General features: G+C 45.8%; 2 protein-coding genes across 3 annotated transcripts in view; one reads left to right on the forward strand and one right to left on the reverse strand.

Moving 5' to 3' along the window:
- Positions 1 to 17,425, reverse strand: part of NLE1 (notchless homolog 1) — a 61,547-nt gene extending 44,122 nt beyond the window's left edge. The window contains exons 1-2 of one of the 2 annotated variants that reach the window (XM_082602972.1): positions 17,374 to 17,425; positions 2,683 to 3,598 (exon numbers count right to left, since the gene is read on the reverse strand). In XM_082602972.1, coding sequence (XP_082459098.1) covers positions 2,683 to 2,861 — 179 coding nt within the window. In that variant the 5' untranslated portion in view covers positions 2,862 to 3,598; positions 17,374 to 17,425. The remainder of the gene's footprint in view (positions 1 to 2,682; positions 3,599 to 17,373) is intronic. The other variant, XM_082602973.1, reaches the window with a different exon arrangement.
- LOC309793449 (schlafen family member 5-like) lies at positions 12,482 to 13,453 on the forward strand (the record flags this gene model as incomplete). Its single annotated transcript, XM_082603917.1, is given in 4 exon segments — positions 12,482 to 12,784; positions 12,788 to 13,090; positions 13,092 to 13,128; positions 13,131 to 13,453. Coding segments are annotated over 4 exon segments (966 nt in total).
- Positions 17,426 to 17,791: the final 366 nt, after the last annotated feature.

Genomic DNA, 17,791 nt, shown 5'->3' on the forward strand with positions numbered 1-17,791 from the left:
GAGTAGCCCCCACTTGCTGCAACTAGAGAAAGCCTGCGTGCAGCAACAAAGACCCAGCACAGCCAAAAAAAAAAAAAAAAAAAAGTAAAACAATACTTGCTATTACTAATTCTCTTCTGTACTAGAGGTTCAAGCTAGTACAATAAGGCAAGAAAATGAAATGAAAAGCAGAAAGATTGAAAATCAAGAAATAAAACTTTCAAATTATTCACACAACAGTACTGTACATGTATACATGTACATGTGTAGAGAAAACATTTACAGATAAACTCTTAGAAATAATAAGTGAATTTAGATACAAGGTCAATTTACAAAAATTAATTGTATTTCTGTATACCTGTAACAATTAGGAAATTAAAATGTAAAAGATGATGCCATTTACAATAACAAAAACTACATCAAATACTTAGGAACAAATCATGTGAAAGATGTTGAAGGATTCTACATAGAAAACTATAAAATATTATTGAGAGAAAAATAAAACCTACATAAATGAGAGATATTACCATGTCATGGATTGGATGACTCAATCTTAAATTGGGGATGTACATTCTCTCCAAACTGCCATATAGGTTCCATGAAATGCTAATCAAACCTGAGCCTTTTGGGGGACAGACTGATAAGTTATTTCTAAAGTGTATATGAAAATGCAAATAATCCAGATTACTTGAGCAAACTACTTGAACAGGCATGTCATAAAAGAGGCCAGTAAGTATATGAAAAGATGCTCAACCCCACTAGTCATCTGGGAAGTGGAAAGTAAAAGTATTATGAGATGCCACTATAGACATTAGAATGGCTAAGATTAAAAACACTGAGAAAAATCAAGTGTTTGTGAGAATGTGGAGTAACTGGAACTCTTATACATTGCAGGTGGGAATGCGAATCACTACAACCACCTAAGAAAATGTATTTGGCAGTATCCCCAAAAGTGTTAAGCAGTACCCACTAAAATAGCCAGCAACTCCTAGGTACAGAGTCAACAGAAGTACATACTGATGTGAGCCAAAACCCATGTACTATACAATGAAAGAAAACATTTTCAATCACAGCTCCCAAGTGCAAATAACCCCAACGTCCATAGAAGATGGATAAATTGTTCCATCCTCATACAGGAGATGATGATACACCAATGAAAGTGAATAAACTACTGCTACATACAACAATATGGAGGTAACTTACATAACACTCAGTGAAAGGAGCTGGACCTAACACCATGTATTGTATAGTGAATGATTCCGTTTGTATAGGTTCAAAACTAGGCAAACTAGCCTAAGGTATTCAGAGTCGGGATACTGTTTACAGTACTTGTAGGGAGAAGGGAGTGGATAGTGATGAGGAGGGACCCTAAGAGAGCATCTAATTTTTGGTCTGGATGTGTTCACTTTCATCAAACCTTCGATTTATGCACTTTTCTGTATGTTATGTTTCGTTTTTAGAGACTTAATTTAGAAAGTAAATGTTTTTCTCTTAAGAGTAGAGTGTGAGGATTACATAAAAGAATGGATCTTAAGCACCTGGTTCGTAGCATATGAATAATCAATTAGTTCCCTTCCTTTCATCTGATTAATATTCCCTGTCCCAACTGATGGATCTGTACTTCAACAGGTCACTTAGGGGAACAGGGGACAGGTGAGTAAGCCAGTTAGTTAACATTTGCAAATTCACCCAAGGCATGGCGGACACCTGGCCTCAGTGTGTTTAGGAAACAAGGGTTCTTGGCCGGAGAGCTGGCAGTGGTGAAATGCAATAACATCTGTTCTCCGAGATTTCAAGGCGGAGTGGCCGCAGGGCGCCAGGTGAGAGCCCAGGTTGGAGCTGGGATTGTACTAAACCACCCAGGAGCCCCCACGGTGCTGCTTACTCTCCCAGGAAGTGTGGGCTCCCATTACATCTCTCTTAGTTCCCCAACCAGGGATGGAATCCTCGTCCCCTGCATTGGAAGAGCAGAGTCTTAACGACTGGACCACCAAGTAAGTCCCCCCATTACCTCTCTTTGCAGCCTGCTTCCCTCGCCCTTCGCCTTCTTGGGCCTGTTGGAGTGTCTGGGCCGGGCCGTGGCGCATAAGCCTGGCACATCGCCAGCGCCCAGAAAATAGTGCTTGATTTTGTTTCCTCTGAACCGCAAAAACACCTGCACCTGTCACCATCTGCAGTCAAATTCCAGCGCTTTGGGGGAGCTAAGAAAGTCTGCCTTAGACAACACGTACACTTTAAGAATTTCATCAATAAGAAAGGAGGGAAGGAAAGGAGGGAGGGAGGCAGGGAGGGAGGAAGGAAGGAAGGAAAGGGCGTGGTCTTTAAGAATCTGCCTGCCCATGCAGTGGACGCGGGTTCGATCCTTGTCCCGGGAAAATCCCATATGCCGGGGAGCAACTAAGCTCCTGCGGCACCACTCCTGAGCCCGCGCGTCTGGAGCCCGTGAGCCACAACTACTGAAGCCCGCGCGTCTGGAGCCCGTGCTCCGCAACAAGAGAAGCCACCCCAATGAGAAGCCCGCGCCCTGAAACGAAGAGTAGTCCCTGCTCGCCGCAACTAGAAAAAGCCCCTGGGCAGCAACAAAGACCACATGCAGCCAAAAATAAATAAAATAAATAAATTAAAAAAGAGCGGAAAAGTGTACTTTTGCAGAAGCAGAGGCTCGATTTCCTACCTCCTTCTCGCCCCATCGCTCACACTCACCTCCTTCTCCCGGTGGGGAACCTGGGCGCATCTGGCAAATCAAACAGGCACCCACCGTCTGGAAGCACCCCGCCCCCCGGACAGCGCAGGGATTGAGGCGTCTTCCCGTGGGCGCAAGAGCCGGAGGTGGGAGGGTGTGGGGATGTGGGGAGGCACCGGGGTCCACCCGCGAGAACCATCGCTGTCGTCCTTCTGGGCGTGGATCTCCGGGCTGAGTAGTTGCTGTTGTCGCTCGGTGCCCCCACCTCCGTGGCGACGCGGCCGGGTGGCGCCCCCCAGCCGGACACAAGGAGCAGACACGGGCGGGAGGCTGGAGCGCGCTGGTGCCTCTACCAAGACACCCGCATGGAGGACGCGCGAGCTGGTAGGGAGGCTCTGCCACCTCCTAGGTCAGATCCTCAAAGACGCGCCTCTCCCCAGACCTCCGGGGTCTCATCCGCGCCGGATCTAGGAGGACGTGGACGGGGTGCGTCGGGCGCTGCCCCGCCCGCCCCTCTCCTGCCCCTCGCGTGGTCGCTTCCTAGCTCCAACTCCGCAAAGACTTTCCCAGAAAGGCCAGCGTGGCGGCTCTAAGGGCGGGGCGACCCGGGCAGAGGACGGGTTGGGACCCGACCAGAGGGATCCAGATCAGATGTCACCACTTGCTTGCACCGGGAAGCACTGAATACTCAGAAAGGAGGGGACATCTGAGTGATGGAGGTGGGGCTGCGGCAGCCTGGCGGGAGAAGCAAAGAGCACTTTGGACAGACAGGTCCACGGGCCCTCAGTCAGGCGCAGATCTCCCGAGTTCCTGGACGTCCCTCCTGCTCCAGGTTCTGAGAGTAAGCATAGGCGGGTAATAGGAGCTGCAGAGGCACTCGCTGCGCTACAGATGTACGGACAACTCACACCGTACTCCCAGGTAGGGTCTCATAATCTGCAAGGAGGAAAGATATAATGAAAACGACCTCAGTACAGTAAAATACCAAGTGCCACCGGCAGGGGGATACATTTGTCACCTCCTTCTATTCGGCTCTGCCAAAATGACACTTTGGCACCGACCTTTGAGGTTCTGAGGTCTGCGGGGTTCCCTCTTAGTGTTGAAGTTGAAAACCCAATCCATCGAAACACCAAGGTAATAGACTTTTCTCGTGGTTCATAAAATCTTTCATAAAACATTTTATGAAAGATTTTCACAAAACACAAAAGATTTTCAAGGAAACAGCCACACCATGAGCCAAGGTTCTGGGACCCAAGCTAGGTAGGTAAGTTTTGTGTCTTGGGTATGACTAGGTCCCTGAGATCATTTTACCATGGGTTGTGTTCCAAATGATTGCCTGTGAGTTGCTGTCTTTGAAGTCTTTGTAGATACCAGCTTTGGATGGGGTGGGAAGGTGGAGATTTCTTCTCCCATCTGCTCATGGTGGGTTGGGGGGCTAGAAAACGAATCCTCTAGGGCAGTTGCCCCCAACCTTTTTGGCACCAAGGACTGGTTTCTTGGAAGACAATTTTTCCAAAGATGGGGGCGGGGGTGAGGAATGGTTCAGGCGGTAATGCGAGCAATGGGGAGCAGCAGATGAATTCCTTTGCTGGCTAGCCCGCTGCTCACTTCCAGTCCTGCGGCCAGGTTCCTAACAGGCCCTGGACCGGGTTGGGGACCCCTGCTCTAAGGCAGAGCCTGAGCCAGGGAGCAAGGGGGGTGCTGAAAGGTAGGCTGAGGATGTTCCCTGGGGTCTGAGAACAGAAAGTGTTAGGACTCAGTTCAGGATTTATTGGACTGCTCCTACGGAGTTGGTAGTTGTTTTTTTAAAAAGTGCCTGTGATACAAACCCCAGAACACCTACCCACCCACCCAAATAGCATAGTTCCCGTGACATTCTGCTTTCTTCCATTTAGTCCCTCTTGGAAATCCACCACTAAGCTTGGGGACTTCTCCCCAGCGAAACTGTTAAGGGTTGTCAGGTTTTCATGCAAGAGTCTTGCTGTAGTGTGAATAGCTGTGACTGATGGATGACTCATAACTATCCGTGGTTACCAGTTACACTGAGGTTGTAACCCCATTCTGCTTTCTGCACAACGAAGAAGTTTTGTAAACATACTCTTCAAAAAAAAGGTAATAGAGGTCATGGGAAAGAATGAAAGAGCTACTGCTGTCGGGTGCATGCTGGCTGGCACAAGGGGAACTGAGTCCCCATAGTTTCTTGGGGATGGGTGAGTTCTGGGTGTCACACCAGTAGGGAAGGTCACCAGCGCTTCCTGGGTAAGAAATGTTCATTTAAATGAAACATAAACTCTCAAACTCTTAAGAAACTGAGCAGAAATGTAAGTTTTATTATCTCCATGCATGTGGGAGACAGGAAAGAACTCTTCCTCCTTCTGGCTCGAAAAAGCAAATTTGTAAGTGTATACCCCTTCCAGGAAAAAGGTGTCAATTTATTTATTTATTTATTATTTTAAAAAATATTTATTTATTTATGGCTGTGTTGGGTCTTTGTTGCTGGGTGCAGGCTTCCTCTAGTTGCAGTGAGCAGGGGCTACTCTTCATTGTGGTGCGCAGGCTTCTCATTGTCGTGGCTTCTCTTGTTGTGGAGCACGGGCTCTAGGCACGTGGGCTTCAGTAGTTGTGGCACATCGACTCAGTAGTTGTGGCTTGTGGGCTCTAGAGCTCAGGCTCAGTAGTTGTGGCACATGGGCTTAGTTGCTCCATGGCATGTGGGATCTTCCTGGGCCAGGGCTCGAAACCATGTCCCCTACATTGGCAGGCGGATTCTTAACCACTGTGCCACCAGGGAAGCCCCCAAGGTGTCAATTTAAATATTATCAGAGCTGTACATCACTTAGTTAACCAATCAGGATAACAGACTTTTTAGCAGTTAGTGATCACTTTCACAGGACACACCAACAGTCTCTGAATTCCAGGTGTTTATACAATTCTCCTTTGCCAGAATAGCATTTAGAAAGACAGCTTTCCCAAGCTGAGTGTTATCTGCTTTTTTTGCAGCTCTTAAGGGACGGGAAGACATTATCTGCTTATCTTGCTGATTTTTCTTTCCCCACCCAGGTCTGTAATTTTCAGAGCCAAGCACTGCAGTTTCACCAGTTGCTCTGGAGAAAATGAATGCCAGATCCCCAAAACTCAAAAGTTAGGATGTGCAGGGAGAGGTCAGGATGGGATTTTTATTATTATTTGACTGTAGATCCTGCGGTGTTTTACATTCACAAGAGTGCCAAGAATCTGGAACTATAAAACACAGATTGTATCAGAGACTCAGCTTATATGGGGGAAAATGCTCTGAAATAGGAGACACACACGTTGTCTACTACTTTCCAGATTATTGTAAGAATTTTTATAAAATTAAAAACTCAAAGTTGCACAAGTACATGGTATTGAAAGTCAAATAGTTCTACAAGCCTTATAATAAAATCGGCAGTCTCCTGTCCCACCCCTCTTCCTGCTCCCCAGAAACAATAACTTTAATGTTTCCTTTGGATACACCTTTCTGTAGGTGCAGTTTTGGGTTTCGAATGGGTATTATCTCTTTACTCCCTGAAAATTTAGTTCAGTTACCTTCCCTCCCTATCCTCCCCTCCCCATATCCTGCCAATATGCCTATATCAGCACTTTGGGTTGGAAAAATATTCGGTGTAAAAACATTCTGACTCTTTTCACCACCGTGCTAACCCTATGTGTGCATTTCATCTCTTGTACGATTTTCTGCTTTGCTCAGGATGTATAATCATCTTACTCTTTGTTTAATTGTATATTTTTCTAATTAATTTATCTCCAAATTCTCTGCCTCATACAAGGAAACTTCCTGTTGTTGCTGTTAATCTAATACATTAAGTATACTATCGATTGACATCAACTTTGTATCCTCAGGACATATGCCCCCTGAGCCCTCTGCCCTGGGATCCTGACTGGGGCCTCTCTAGGCTCACTCCCAGACTCTCCCTTCATGTGTATCCAGGTTTTTTTCGGGTTTTGTTTTGTTTTGTTTTTCTTTTCCCTAAGGTTAGATCCTTGTTTCCTGCATTGAGCTGCTTTGCAGAAGTATAGTGTGGAAACAGGGCCAGGGCAATGCTTGGGGCACCGGAGTTTCCCTGTATGTGCTTTAAAAATCTCTCCAATCCATCTAGTTTTTCAAATTTCTTGGTTTATATTTTTTTTTGTTTGTTTTGTTTTGTTTTTTGCAGTATGTGGGCCTCTCACTGTTGTGGTCTCTCCCGTTGCGGAGCACAGGCTCCGGACACGCAGGCTCAATGGCCATGGCTCACGGGCCCAACCGCTCTACGGCACGCGAGATCCTCCCAGACCGGGGCATGAACCCGTGTCCCCTGCATCGGCAGGCGGACTCTCAACCACTGCGCCACCAGGGAAGCCCTTGGTTTATATTTTAATGAAACAAAATCTCTCTTTATTTTTAGAAAAAATGTCACCTATCACCAAATTATTAATGTCTCTTTAAGCCTAAAGTGATAAGAGATGGTGATATAGTCTGCTGACATTCCTTTGACAAACAAGACTCAAGACCTTTTACGCATGGAAGAGAGCTTCCAGTTTGAGTATAGTTACTTTACCAATGAACTAACATGAAATCTGTTTAAACTAAAGGTTCCAATACATGGGAAAAAACTTTAATGCTTTGAAGGCTAGATGTTTCAAACGGGACTTTTTTTCCCCCTAGTAGCTCCACTACACTTTTTTTATTTGGCCGCGCCAGACAGCTTGAGGGATCCTAGTTCCCCATCAGGGATTGAACTCTGGCCCTCCGAAGTGAAAGTGTGCAGTCCCAACCACTGGACCGTCAGGGAATTCCCTATTGTTTTATTTATTTACTTTTTTTAATGGGACGTTTTCTAAATAATCTTCAAGCATCCTTTAGTACACAAGACGGTCACAAATACAACTTTTCACAAAAGGGAATTCTGTTAGACAAGTGTATGTGACTGTGAATGCTCTGGCCTTCATTTACCTACAGACTCTGAGAATTTACCCACCATGATATCCTGACACCCACTACCTTCTTCTGAACTAGCCTCTTCAAGGTCACTGATGATGTACAGTTTTCTCTATACAGTTTACCAGTGTCATTACATTGCTGTGCTCCTTACCAGGCACTTGACACCCCACCTTGAAACACCCACATCCCTGGGCTTCCTTGATATAACTCTCATTTTTAACTGTTCATTTTTAAAACTGTGTTAAAAATAAAAACACATAAAATTTACTGTTTTAAACTGTACAGTTCAGTAGTGTTAAGTATACTCACATTGTTGTGAAATAGACCACAGCTTTTTCATTTTGTAGAACTGAAACTCTATACCCATTGAGCAACTACTCCTCATTCCTCCCTCCCCCAGCCCCTGGCAGCCACTATTCTATTTCTGTCTCTCTGAATTTGGCTACTCTAGGTACCTCGTATAAGTGGAGTCACACAGTATTTGTCTTTTTGTGAATGGCTTATTTCACTTAGCATAATGTCATCAAGGTTCATCATGTTGGAGCATGTGACAGGATTTTCTTCCTTTTTAAAGCTGGATAATATTCCATTGTATGTATTTACCACATTTTCTTTATTCATTCATCTGTTGATGGACACTTGGGTGTCCACTTCTACCTCCCAGCTATCGTAAACAGTGCTGCTATGAACATGAGTGTGTAAATACCTCTTCAAGATCTTGTTTTCAATTCTTTTGGGTATATACCCAGAAATGGGATTGCTGGATCACATGATGGTTTTAACTTTTTGGGGAACCTCTATACTCTTTTTCATGGGACTGTACCATTTTACAATCTCACAAACAATGCACAAGGGTTCCAGTTTCTCCGCATCCTCATCAACACTAGTTATTTTGTTTTGTTTTTTTTTCTGACAGTATCATCCTAATGGGTGTGAGAAAGTACCGCACTGTGGTTTTGATTTGCATTTCTCTGATGCTCTGATGGTTAGTGATATGGAACATCTTCTAATACCCTTGTTGGCCATTTGTATATCATCTTTGGAGAAATGTCCATTCAAGTCCTTTGCCCATTTTGAATCAGGTTATCTGATTTTTTTAAGTTGTTGAAGTTCTCTATATATTCTGGATATTAACCCCTTATCAGATATATGATTTGCAAACATTTTCTCCCAGTCTGTATGTTGTCTTTTCACTCTGTTGACTGCGTCCTTTGATACACAAAAGTTTTAAAGTTTGGTATAGTCCCATTTGTCTATTTGTTGTTTTTGTTGCTGTCCTGTTCGTTTTATTCCCTAAGTATCTCCCAGATGTGCTCAAGTGCCTTCTTCTCCACTGCTACTAGTCTAGTTTAGACCACCATCTCTCAACTGTATGGCTGCAATGACCCTCCTTTGCTTTAAGTTTTCCTTCCCCACATCTTCCCTCCACCCTGTGTTAATAATATGACACTTTAAAGTGTAGATTGGAACATGTCTCTTCCTTAACTAAAACCCTTCATAGAGGCATAAACTATGGCTTTGGGAACCTGTTGGTCTGAAACACAATGGATCTTAAATCAAGGATAGAGAAATCCATCTTGAAGAAGTGAATCGTTTTTGCCTTTGTGTTCTCTGAATACTGTTAGATCTTTGATGACAATCAGGCTTGGCATACAGTAGCTATTCAATAGATTGCTGTTGAATGAAGTGAGTGAATGAGAAAATGGTTGTTGAACATTTCTAAGATTATTGTCATGAAGTCAATAATTATTTACTAAATCATAATGTGCAGGGCTCTATGCTGTCTTCCTCAGGGGATACAAAGTTTCTCTTTCCATGAACCTTACAGTTCCTTCATTTATTCACTAAATATTTATTGAGAACCTACTATGTGGCAGATACTGCGGCAATGACGGGGATACAGTGTTGTACAATATAGACATAGTACCTGGCCTCACGGAGCTTTTGGTTTGGTAGGGAAGATACCCATGAAAACAATTATATAAATATTTATTTAATTAGTTTTTATATGGGTTATTAACGAAAAGCACAGGAATCTATGAGAACGTTCTATAGAGGGTCCTAATCTAGGGTTAGGGATGGTATATGTGGAGAGGGGCAGGGTGGGGGAATAAGACATATATACTGAGGGACTTCCCTGGTGGTCCAGTGGTAAAGAATCCACCTTACAACGTAGGGGACGCGGGTTCGATAGCTGGTCTGGCAACTAAGACCGCGCACCAAAACTACTGAGCTTGCGTGCCTCAACTAGAGACCCTGCATGTCGCAAACTACAGAGCCCACGTGCTCTGGAACCCGTACTCCACAGCTATAGAGCCCACGCGCCCTGAAGCCCATGCCCACAAGGAAGAGCTCGCATGCCACAACGGAAGATCCCGCATGCTTCAACAAGGATCCCGCATGCCACACCTGGGACCCAACGCAGCTAAAAATAAATAAAATAAATAATAAATAAATCTTTAAAAAAAGAGACACATATACTGGTAAGTATAGCAAAAAAATGAGGTAAGTTCCATCAGAACCTCAAGCAAAGCACTAATGAGACTTAGAGAAAGGAGAACCATACTGAACAGAGAAATGAGTTCAAGATCCAAAACAACTCTTCTTTAATGGTGAATCTCTGGGCATGCAGCAAAAGCATGCAGCAAAGGCAGTAGTCTAGGCAAGGAAGAGGATGCATGTTTGCCCAATGTCCTCTAAATTCTCCAAGCCTCGCTTGGGAGCTTGTCAGAAATGCAGACTCTCAGGCCCAATTCCAAAACTACTGAGTCAGAACCTGCAGGTCTAACCAGATCCCCAGGTGATTCATACAGAGCTTAAAGATACCAGAATGAATGAAGATATGATGTCAGAAGACTGTAATACATTTAGCACCTCCGTCAACAAGAGGAAGTTCTGCTGTGGAGCACTGTACCACCGAGGTGGTTTTTTGACCTTTAACGGGTAGAGCACACAAAGGAAGTGCATTTGTTAGGTAAAGTCATTCAGTTTCATTATCATTATTTTTTCATATGTGCCTCACTTTTATCTTATTTATTTTTAAATGAATACACCTTATTTTTTAGAGCAGTTTTAGATTCATAACAAAATTGAGCAGAAAATACAGAGAGTATGTCCTGTCACCACACACATACAACCTCTTCCCACTATGGATTTTCTGCACCACAATGGTACATTTCTTACAATCGATGAACCTACACTGACACATTATCATCATCCAAGGTCCATAGTTTACATTAGGGTTCACTCTTGGAGTTGAACAGTCTATGGGTCTGAACAAATGTACAATGACATGTGTCCACCATCACAGTATCATACAGAGTGGTTTCACTGCCCTAAAAATCCTCTGAGATTATTTCTTCATCTTTAACAGGTACAGCACATGCAGAAATCATTGGTTGGGTAAAGTCAGTTTTTGTTTCAGAGAGAATTCAGAATTTCTTTTAGCTGGTGATGAAACTGACCATGTTTTGTTTCGGAACCTCAGAATAAAAGGAAGCATGTGAGCTCAGAGGAAAGACAGGGCTAGGGAAGGGAGAATTTATTTCAAACTCAACTGCTTGTGCTCCCTTATAAGCTTGGTCCTTTTTGTTCGACTTCCAACCACTGCTCTTTCAAATCTGGTATTATCTTGGAATTATTTTCTTCTTCCTGAAGTAGTTCAGAAGTTAAAGCCTCAATCACCTTCAATCCAGTTGTACCACAAATCAAGTTCATTTGCTTTGGCTTTTTGAAACTCATTTTTAAAATGAGTACTTTTTTTTTTTTTTTTTTTGCGGTACACGGGCCTCTCACTGTTGTGGCCTCTCCCGTTGCGGAGCACAGGCTCCGGATGCGCAGGCTCAGCAGCCATGGCTCACGGGCCCAGCCGCTCCGCGGCATGTGGGATCTTCCCTGACCAGGGCACGAACCCGTGTCCCCTGCATCGGCAGGTGGACTCTCAACCACTGCGCCACCAGGGAAGCCCTGAGTACTTCTTTTTAAAGTGAATTTCTGAGTGAATCTCTTCACACTTGACAGGGTGCAAGTGGAATCACCTTATAAAGTATTTTTTGCGCGCATTCATCATGTATTATATATTTTAGCTGAGTTTTAATTTTCAGCTTATTAAAAAGAAGTTGTTCAAATTTAAGTCTGAATTCAAGGTGCAAGGAGCACTAACATCCACATGTCCCTACCACATGCCGGTGTGTTCACAGTTAGTTCATTCAATCTTCCCAGCAACTCTGAGAGGTGGGTCTGTATTGTCTAAGGTAAAAAGAGCGAAGCTCGGGGCTTCCCTGGTGGCGCAGTGGTTGAGAGTCCGCCTGCCAATGCAGGGGACACGGGTTCGTGCCCCGGTCCGGGAAGATCCCACATGCCGCGGAGCGGCTGGGCCCGTGAGCCATGGCCGCTGAGCCTGCGCGTCCGGAGCCTGTGCTCCGCAACGGGAGAGGCCACACAGTGAGAGGCCCGCATACCGCAAAAAAAAAAAAACAACAAAAAAAGAATCCACCTGCCAATGCAGGGGACACGGGTTCGAGCCCTGGTCCGGGAAGATCCCACATGCCGCAGAGCAACTAAGCCCGTGCGCCACAACTACTGAGCCTGCGCTCTAGAGCCCGTGAGCCACAACTACTGAGCCCATGCCACAACTACTGAGCCTGCGTTCAAGAACCCGTGAGCCACAACTACTGAAGACCGCGCGCCTAGAGCCTGTGCTCTGCAACAAGAGAAACCAGCTCAATGAGAAGCCTACATACTGCAACAAAGAGTAGCCCCCGCTCGCCACAACTAGAGAAAGCCCGCACGCAGCAACAAACACTCAATGTGGCCAAAAATAAAATTCATAAATTTATTTTTAAAAAATTAATTTGGAAATGAACTTTGCTGAGTATGTTTTAAATGCAGGAAAAGTCACCCCTGGGAATGAGCAAAGGAGTGGAATGAACCCTAAACTGCAGAAGAAACAGAATGAAAGCATTGTGCATGCAATATGTGCTCTGCTGAATTCCGGAGGGGGAGTGGTCAAGGCTGAGACTGAGAACAAAGACTATAATTATGACAGGCATGGAGTAGGATTGTATCTGCCTTCAACTTTCAAAGGCTATTTAGATGAGATGCACCAGGGAGATCTCTTTTTGATTTTTGTGAAATCACGGATGCTAGAGGCCTCTGGTATATGATTTGCTTACCTGTGCTCCTCTTTGTGCCACAGACACAGAACATGTACTAATGTCATGAATTCTCAGGAAGCACTGGCATTCCCCAAAGGGAGGATTCAGACTCTTACAAATATTAATGATTCCAATTCATTAAGTCTACAGAAATTTCAGGTTCGTGTACAAAATGAAGGTAACATAAAGGCTTCAGCTGCTGCTTTATTTGATAGCACTCACCACCTTCAGTACCAGGAAAAGCTCAACTTTACTAAGTCCACGCGCGTTGAATTTAAGATGTTCTCAACAGAGATGACACAATGCTTTACCCAAGTGTGTTTCTGCATTTGCATACACTGAGGGAGGGTATTTTTTGGCCTGCATGATGAGACCCATCAAGCCCCTGGATGTGAAAAAGAGAAAACAGATCTTGCCACCTTGAGGGCTTCTATTGATTGCTATATTAGGAAGTTACCAGTCCATCATTTCTGTACACAGAGGCATGAGATAAAATATGCCTCCAAATTTGTTGCAGTACACAAGCAGGGGGCCCTCCATGTATATGTCTGTGCAGTCAGCGTGGAACGATTCTGCTGTGCAGTGTTTGCCAAAGTGCATAATTCCTGGCGGGTGAAGGACAATCGTGTGAGAGCTGGCCACAGTAGAATCATCAAGGATTTTAATGTTTGCTGAGGTGGGAGGAGGTGGGGAAGGAGGAAAGGGAGATATTATTTTAGGATCTGGGAAAAGAGAGGTACCCTCAGAGTTGCATATGCCTGACATTAATTCCTACAGATACAGTTGGTGGGTCATTGCCCCTCTTTCCCTCTGCCCATCTTGAATATCCTGCATTCAACATAGATGCTCTGGCCTAGCAGACCCACTACAAGTTGGTGCAGAAGGCTGTTTGACCAGCAATTTCTGTTTTCACATCCTTTCTTGTGTCCATATTCAAGTCTCTTCTTTCCCTTTCTAATTATGAACTCACATTTAATCATACAGGAAGTTCCTTTTTCACATGTACCTTTGTGTCCTCTTTAATTTACTGTCACTTTTCCTTGCCTCTGCATTCTTGTATGGTTCCCTCATCAAATATTCTCCCTTTCTCATAGCCTCACTTCCAAATTTGAACAAAAACGCAATCAAACCTCTCTTTTCTCACTTTTCCTTTCAAAAGCCAACATGTGATGCTAACCATGACCGATAGGCTGAAGAGTAGTGTTGGTGGTATGCATGCACCTTGGAAAAGGAAAGCCTGAGATAAAATCAGACAAAAGAAAATCAATCGTAACTTCAAGAAAAGTCCAGAAAAACAAGTCCATTTCAAGATCTTCTCAGAAATCTATATTCATTGACCATCGCATCTTCTAGTCATATTTTTAAAAATATATAAACACTATATATATAGTGCTTATATTTATAATATATATATATCCATATATATATATATATTTAGAGATATGCCCATGAGTGCTCATAGACTCACTATCTGCAATGGCCCCAAACAGGAAAACAACCAAATTATCTATTGACACAACAATGGATAAATGTATTATAGTATAGTTGCATAAGGGAGTATTATTCAGCAGTAAAAATGAAATAGGGATACAGCAGGATAATTAAATAGTTTAGAAATCCCACCAGAGGATTAAAGACAAAGAGGGAATTTTAAGGGAGTTTGGGAGACTGCTGTAAGCTAATGAGCACTCAAGAAAAGAATCCAGTAACTTAGCAACAATCTACACTACCTTGAAGGAAGACCAGGTGCATCCAAGCACCAGGCACACTCAAGCTACAAGTTCTTACAGTTAAAACACAAGACAGTAGACATGGGGTTTGAATCTTGTTACATGAAGTCAGGGAGTTAATGATCCTTGAAGAGTAGCATTTCTGCATGTAGCCAAGACAGGAATAGGCGAAAGGAGAAAGAAACTAGGTGAAGGGGGACATTATACTGAAACCTGAGATGAATTACCACATTTTAGTATGTTACCACACTTTTGCTAATAATACATACGATTTGAATAGCGCCATGACAGTCCCCGTTAGATCATATAGTGTTCAAGGAGGAGCTAATGATGTAAGCCTGTAACAGGGGCGGGGCAGGCATGAAGTTGTTAAGTGTGTGACCCTTAGCATGGTGGTTAGAGGTCCCACACCGCTAACAGTCAGTCACAGAGGTCCTGGAGGCAGAGTATGGTGAGAGGCGGATCGTGGCCTTCCCCCCAGGGCCCTCCAGCCTCAGGACTGGCAGGTGAGCTGGGGGTCCTGGGGACAGGCTGAGGGCTGTGTCCTGCAGAGCTCCAGCGCCCTCTCCATGGCCACCCACTGGTCGGGCCTGGGCATTGGTGGGAAGACCAGACCAGGTGCTGGACGAACGTTCCCATGCAGGGTAACTGGCCCTCCCAGGGACTCCCTCTTAGCCAGGGCCTGGGCCTCAGAGGGTGAAAGCTGAGCCTTAGGACCTTGCCCTTTCTTGTCAGAACAGAGAATAACATTTGTTTTGGTGGAGGTTTACAGGAACATTGTGACCTAATCTCAAGAACAAGGGATCTGGGGCTTCCCTGGTGGCGCAGTGGTTAAAAATCCACCTGCCAATGCAGGGGACACGGGGTTCGAGCCCTGGTCCGGGAAGATCCCACATGCTGCGGAACAACTAAGCCCGTGCGCCACAACTACTGAGGCTGCACTCTAGAGCCCACGTGCCACAACTACTGAAGCCCACGCACCTAGAGCCCGTGCTCCGCAACGAGAAGCCACCGCGATGAGAAGCCCGTGCAACAAAACGACGAGTAGGCCCCCCTCGCCACAACTAGAGAAAGTCCGCGTGCAGCAACGAAGACCCAACACAGCCAAAAATAAGATAAATAAAAACAAATTTAAAAAGAACAAAGGATCTGACACCAAGAAGTTTGCAACAACTAACCACAGCCCTCTCTCACCTTTCCTATAAAAGGGCTTTGCTGAAAGCTTTCGGGGAGTTCAGGGTTTTAAAGGCATGAGCCGCCCGTCTCCTTGCATGGCCCTGCAATAAACCTTTCTCTGCTCCAAACTCCGACATTTTGGGATTGTTTGGTCTCACTGTGCATCGGGCACACAGGAAGAAGAAGGTGGTCTTCTCCCTACCCACTCGTTCTTTGATTACAAAAATGCAGCCCTTTTGTTCTCAGGGTTGCGCTCCCTTGCCTGCCAGCTTGTATCTCCCACAAGCGTCCGAGGCTAATAAACTCAGCTTACCACCACTCTGCCGCACGCTCAATTCTTTCTGCAACGAGACAAAAGAACCTGAGCTTCAGTTTAAGTCCTGACTCCAGGCGAGCGGTTTTAATTAAAAGACAGTGGGTCTGAATCCCCTCCTAAATCGGGGATCCTGGGTTCAAGTTCCAGTCCCATCCGAGAAGGACTGTGGCTTCAGACAGAGCCTGCTCAGGGCACTCGTAACTCTTCCAGACACAAATCTGAACCAGTAAATAAAATATACAGTGTTAGAAACTAAATGATTTGATAATAGGAGTGATTTTAAGGCAGTTTATAATACACTCCTTGGATCTTTTGTGAGAAAAAACAGAGAATATTCTTAATTTATTTCAAAGAAAATAGTCAATGTCGAAATTTAAGGAGAGATTACAGGATTTTTAAACTGTGGTTTTAAATACATATTATACAATGTATTTCACTAAGTCTCGTCTCGTAAAAATCTTGTTTTAAGGACTAAATGAGCAGCTCCCCAAATTCAGATAATATAAAGATTTTTAAAATCTTAATTAAACTTAAAAATTCATTTTCAGAGTTTTCAACAATCCTCTCCAAAACGTACTTGCGTGCTCCTGCTGCCTACTGAACTTTTGCTTCAAGGAATAACAAGGCGGACCACCACGGGACCCTCCTCCAACTCGTGGGCCCTCGGGCTCCTCAACGAGGGAGAAGGAGCAAGGCCCAGGTGGCGGCCCCAAGGAGGCCAGACCCAGGGGTGGGTCTCAAGGCCGGCACCGGAGCCCCGGCTTTCTGAAACGGGACAAGGGTCTGGACACTGACGACCGGCGGGCGCAGGGGTCCAAGTGTCTGCTCGGCAGCGCTGCACAGCGGTCACGGGTTCCTGGTATTTCAACCCGCAAGTCGACTTCGAGCTTTGCTTTGGAACGACTCTCCAGGACAAATGAACATGAACTTAAATGAAAAGCTGGCCGCACCCCCATGCCGCGTTTTTAAAGCTGTTCATCTTGCGCTGACTTGAGCCCGGAATCCCTGGGAGGCCCAGTCACTCCGGACGGTGCCGCAAGCGGTTTACAACCCAAGTCCACAAATTCAACCCGCAACTCTAGGCGTTTGCTCACCGGCACCGGCACCCGCACCAGCACAGGGCTGCACTCGGAAGACGAGACACCGCGCGGGCTCCGAACGCCGTCCGCACCTCGGCCACCCGGAGCCGGAGACCCCGAGTCCCGGCGGAGACCCGACCGGCCGCCCGCGAGGAGGCCAGACCAGCCACGGCCCCGGCCGAACGCCGCCCTTTCCCCACCCCGCGGAGCCCAGCCTCCCGAGGGCCCCCCTGCAGGCGCCCCGTCCCCGTAGGCGCCCCCCCCGCCAGGGCCCCCATTTTCCCCCCAGCTCACCGTGCAGGCTCTCCTCGCGCAGCCCGGAGTTCTCGCTCTGTGAAAGCGGTGAGGAGAAGGAGCTTCCGAGGGGCGGGGGTCAACGTCGAGGTCGGCGTTAGCGTGAGGTCGGGGTCGACGTCGGGGTCGGGGTCATAGTCCGCGTCGGCGGGCGGGAGCTGGGGCGGGAGCTGGGGCGGGAGCTGGGGCGGGAGCTGGGGCGGGAGCGGGAGAGGGAGCGGGAACCCCGGGCCCAGCTGCTCGAGCGCTGTCCCCACTGACTTCCAATGTATTTTCTATACCCCTTTCTCTCCTCAGGTACTCCAGTTATGTGTGTATAAGGCCACTTGACTTTGTTCTACACCTCACTGATGTTCTGTGCTTAAAATATGTCTGTTGCTACGTCTTCAAGTTACTAATGTTTTCTTCTGCTTGCATT

The sequence above is a fragment of the Mesoplodon mirus genome (genome assembly GCF_964341445.2).
Source record: "Mesoplodon mirus genome assembly, chromosome: 18".
NCBI lineage: Eukaryota > Metazoa > Chordata > Mammalia > Artiodactyla > Ziphiidae > Mesoplodon > Mesoplodon mirus.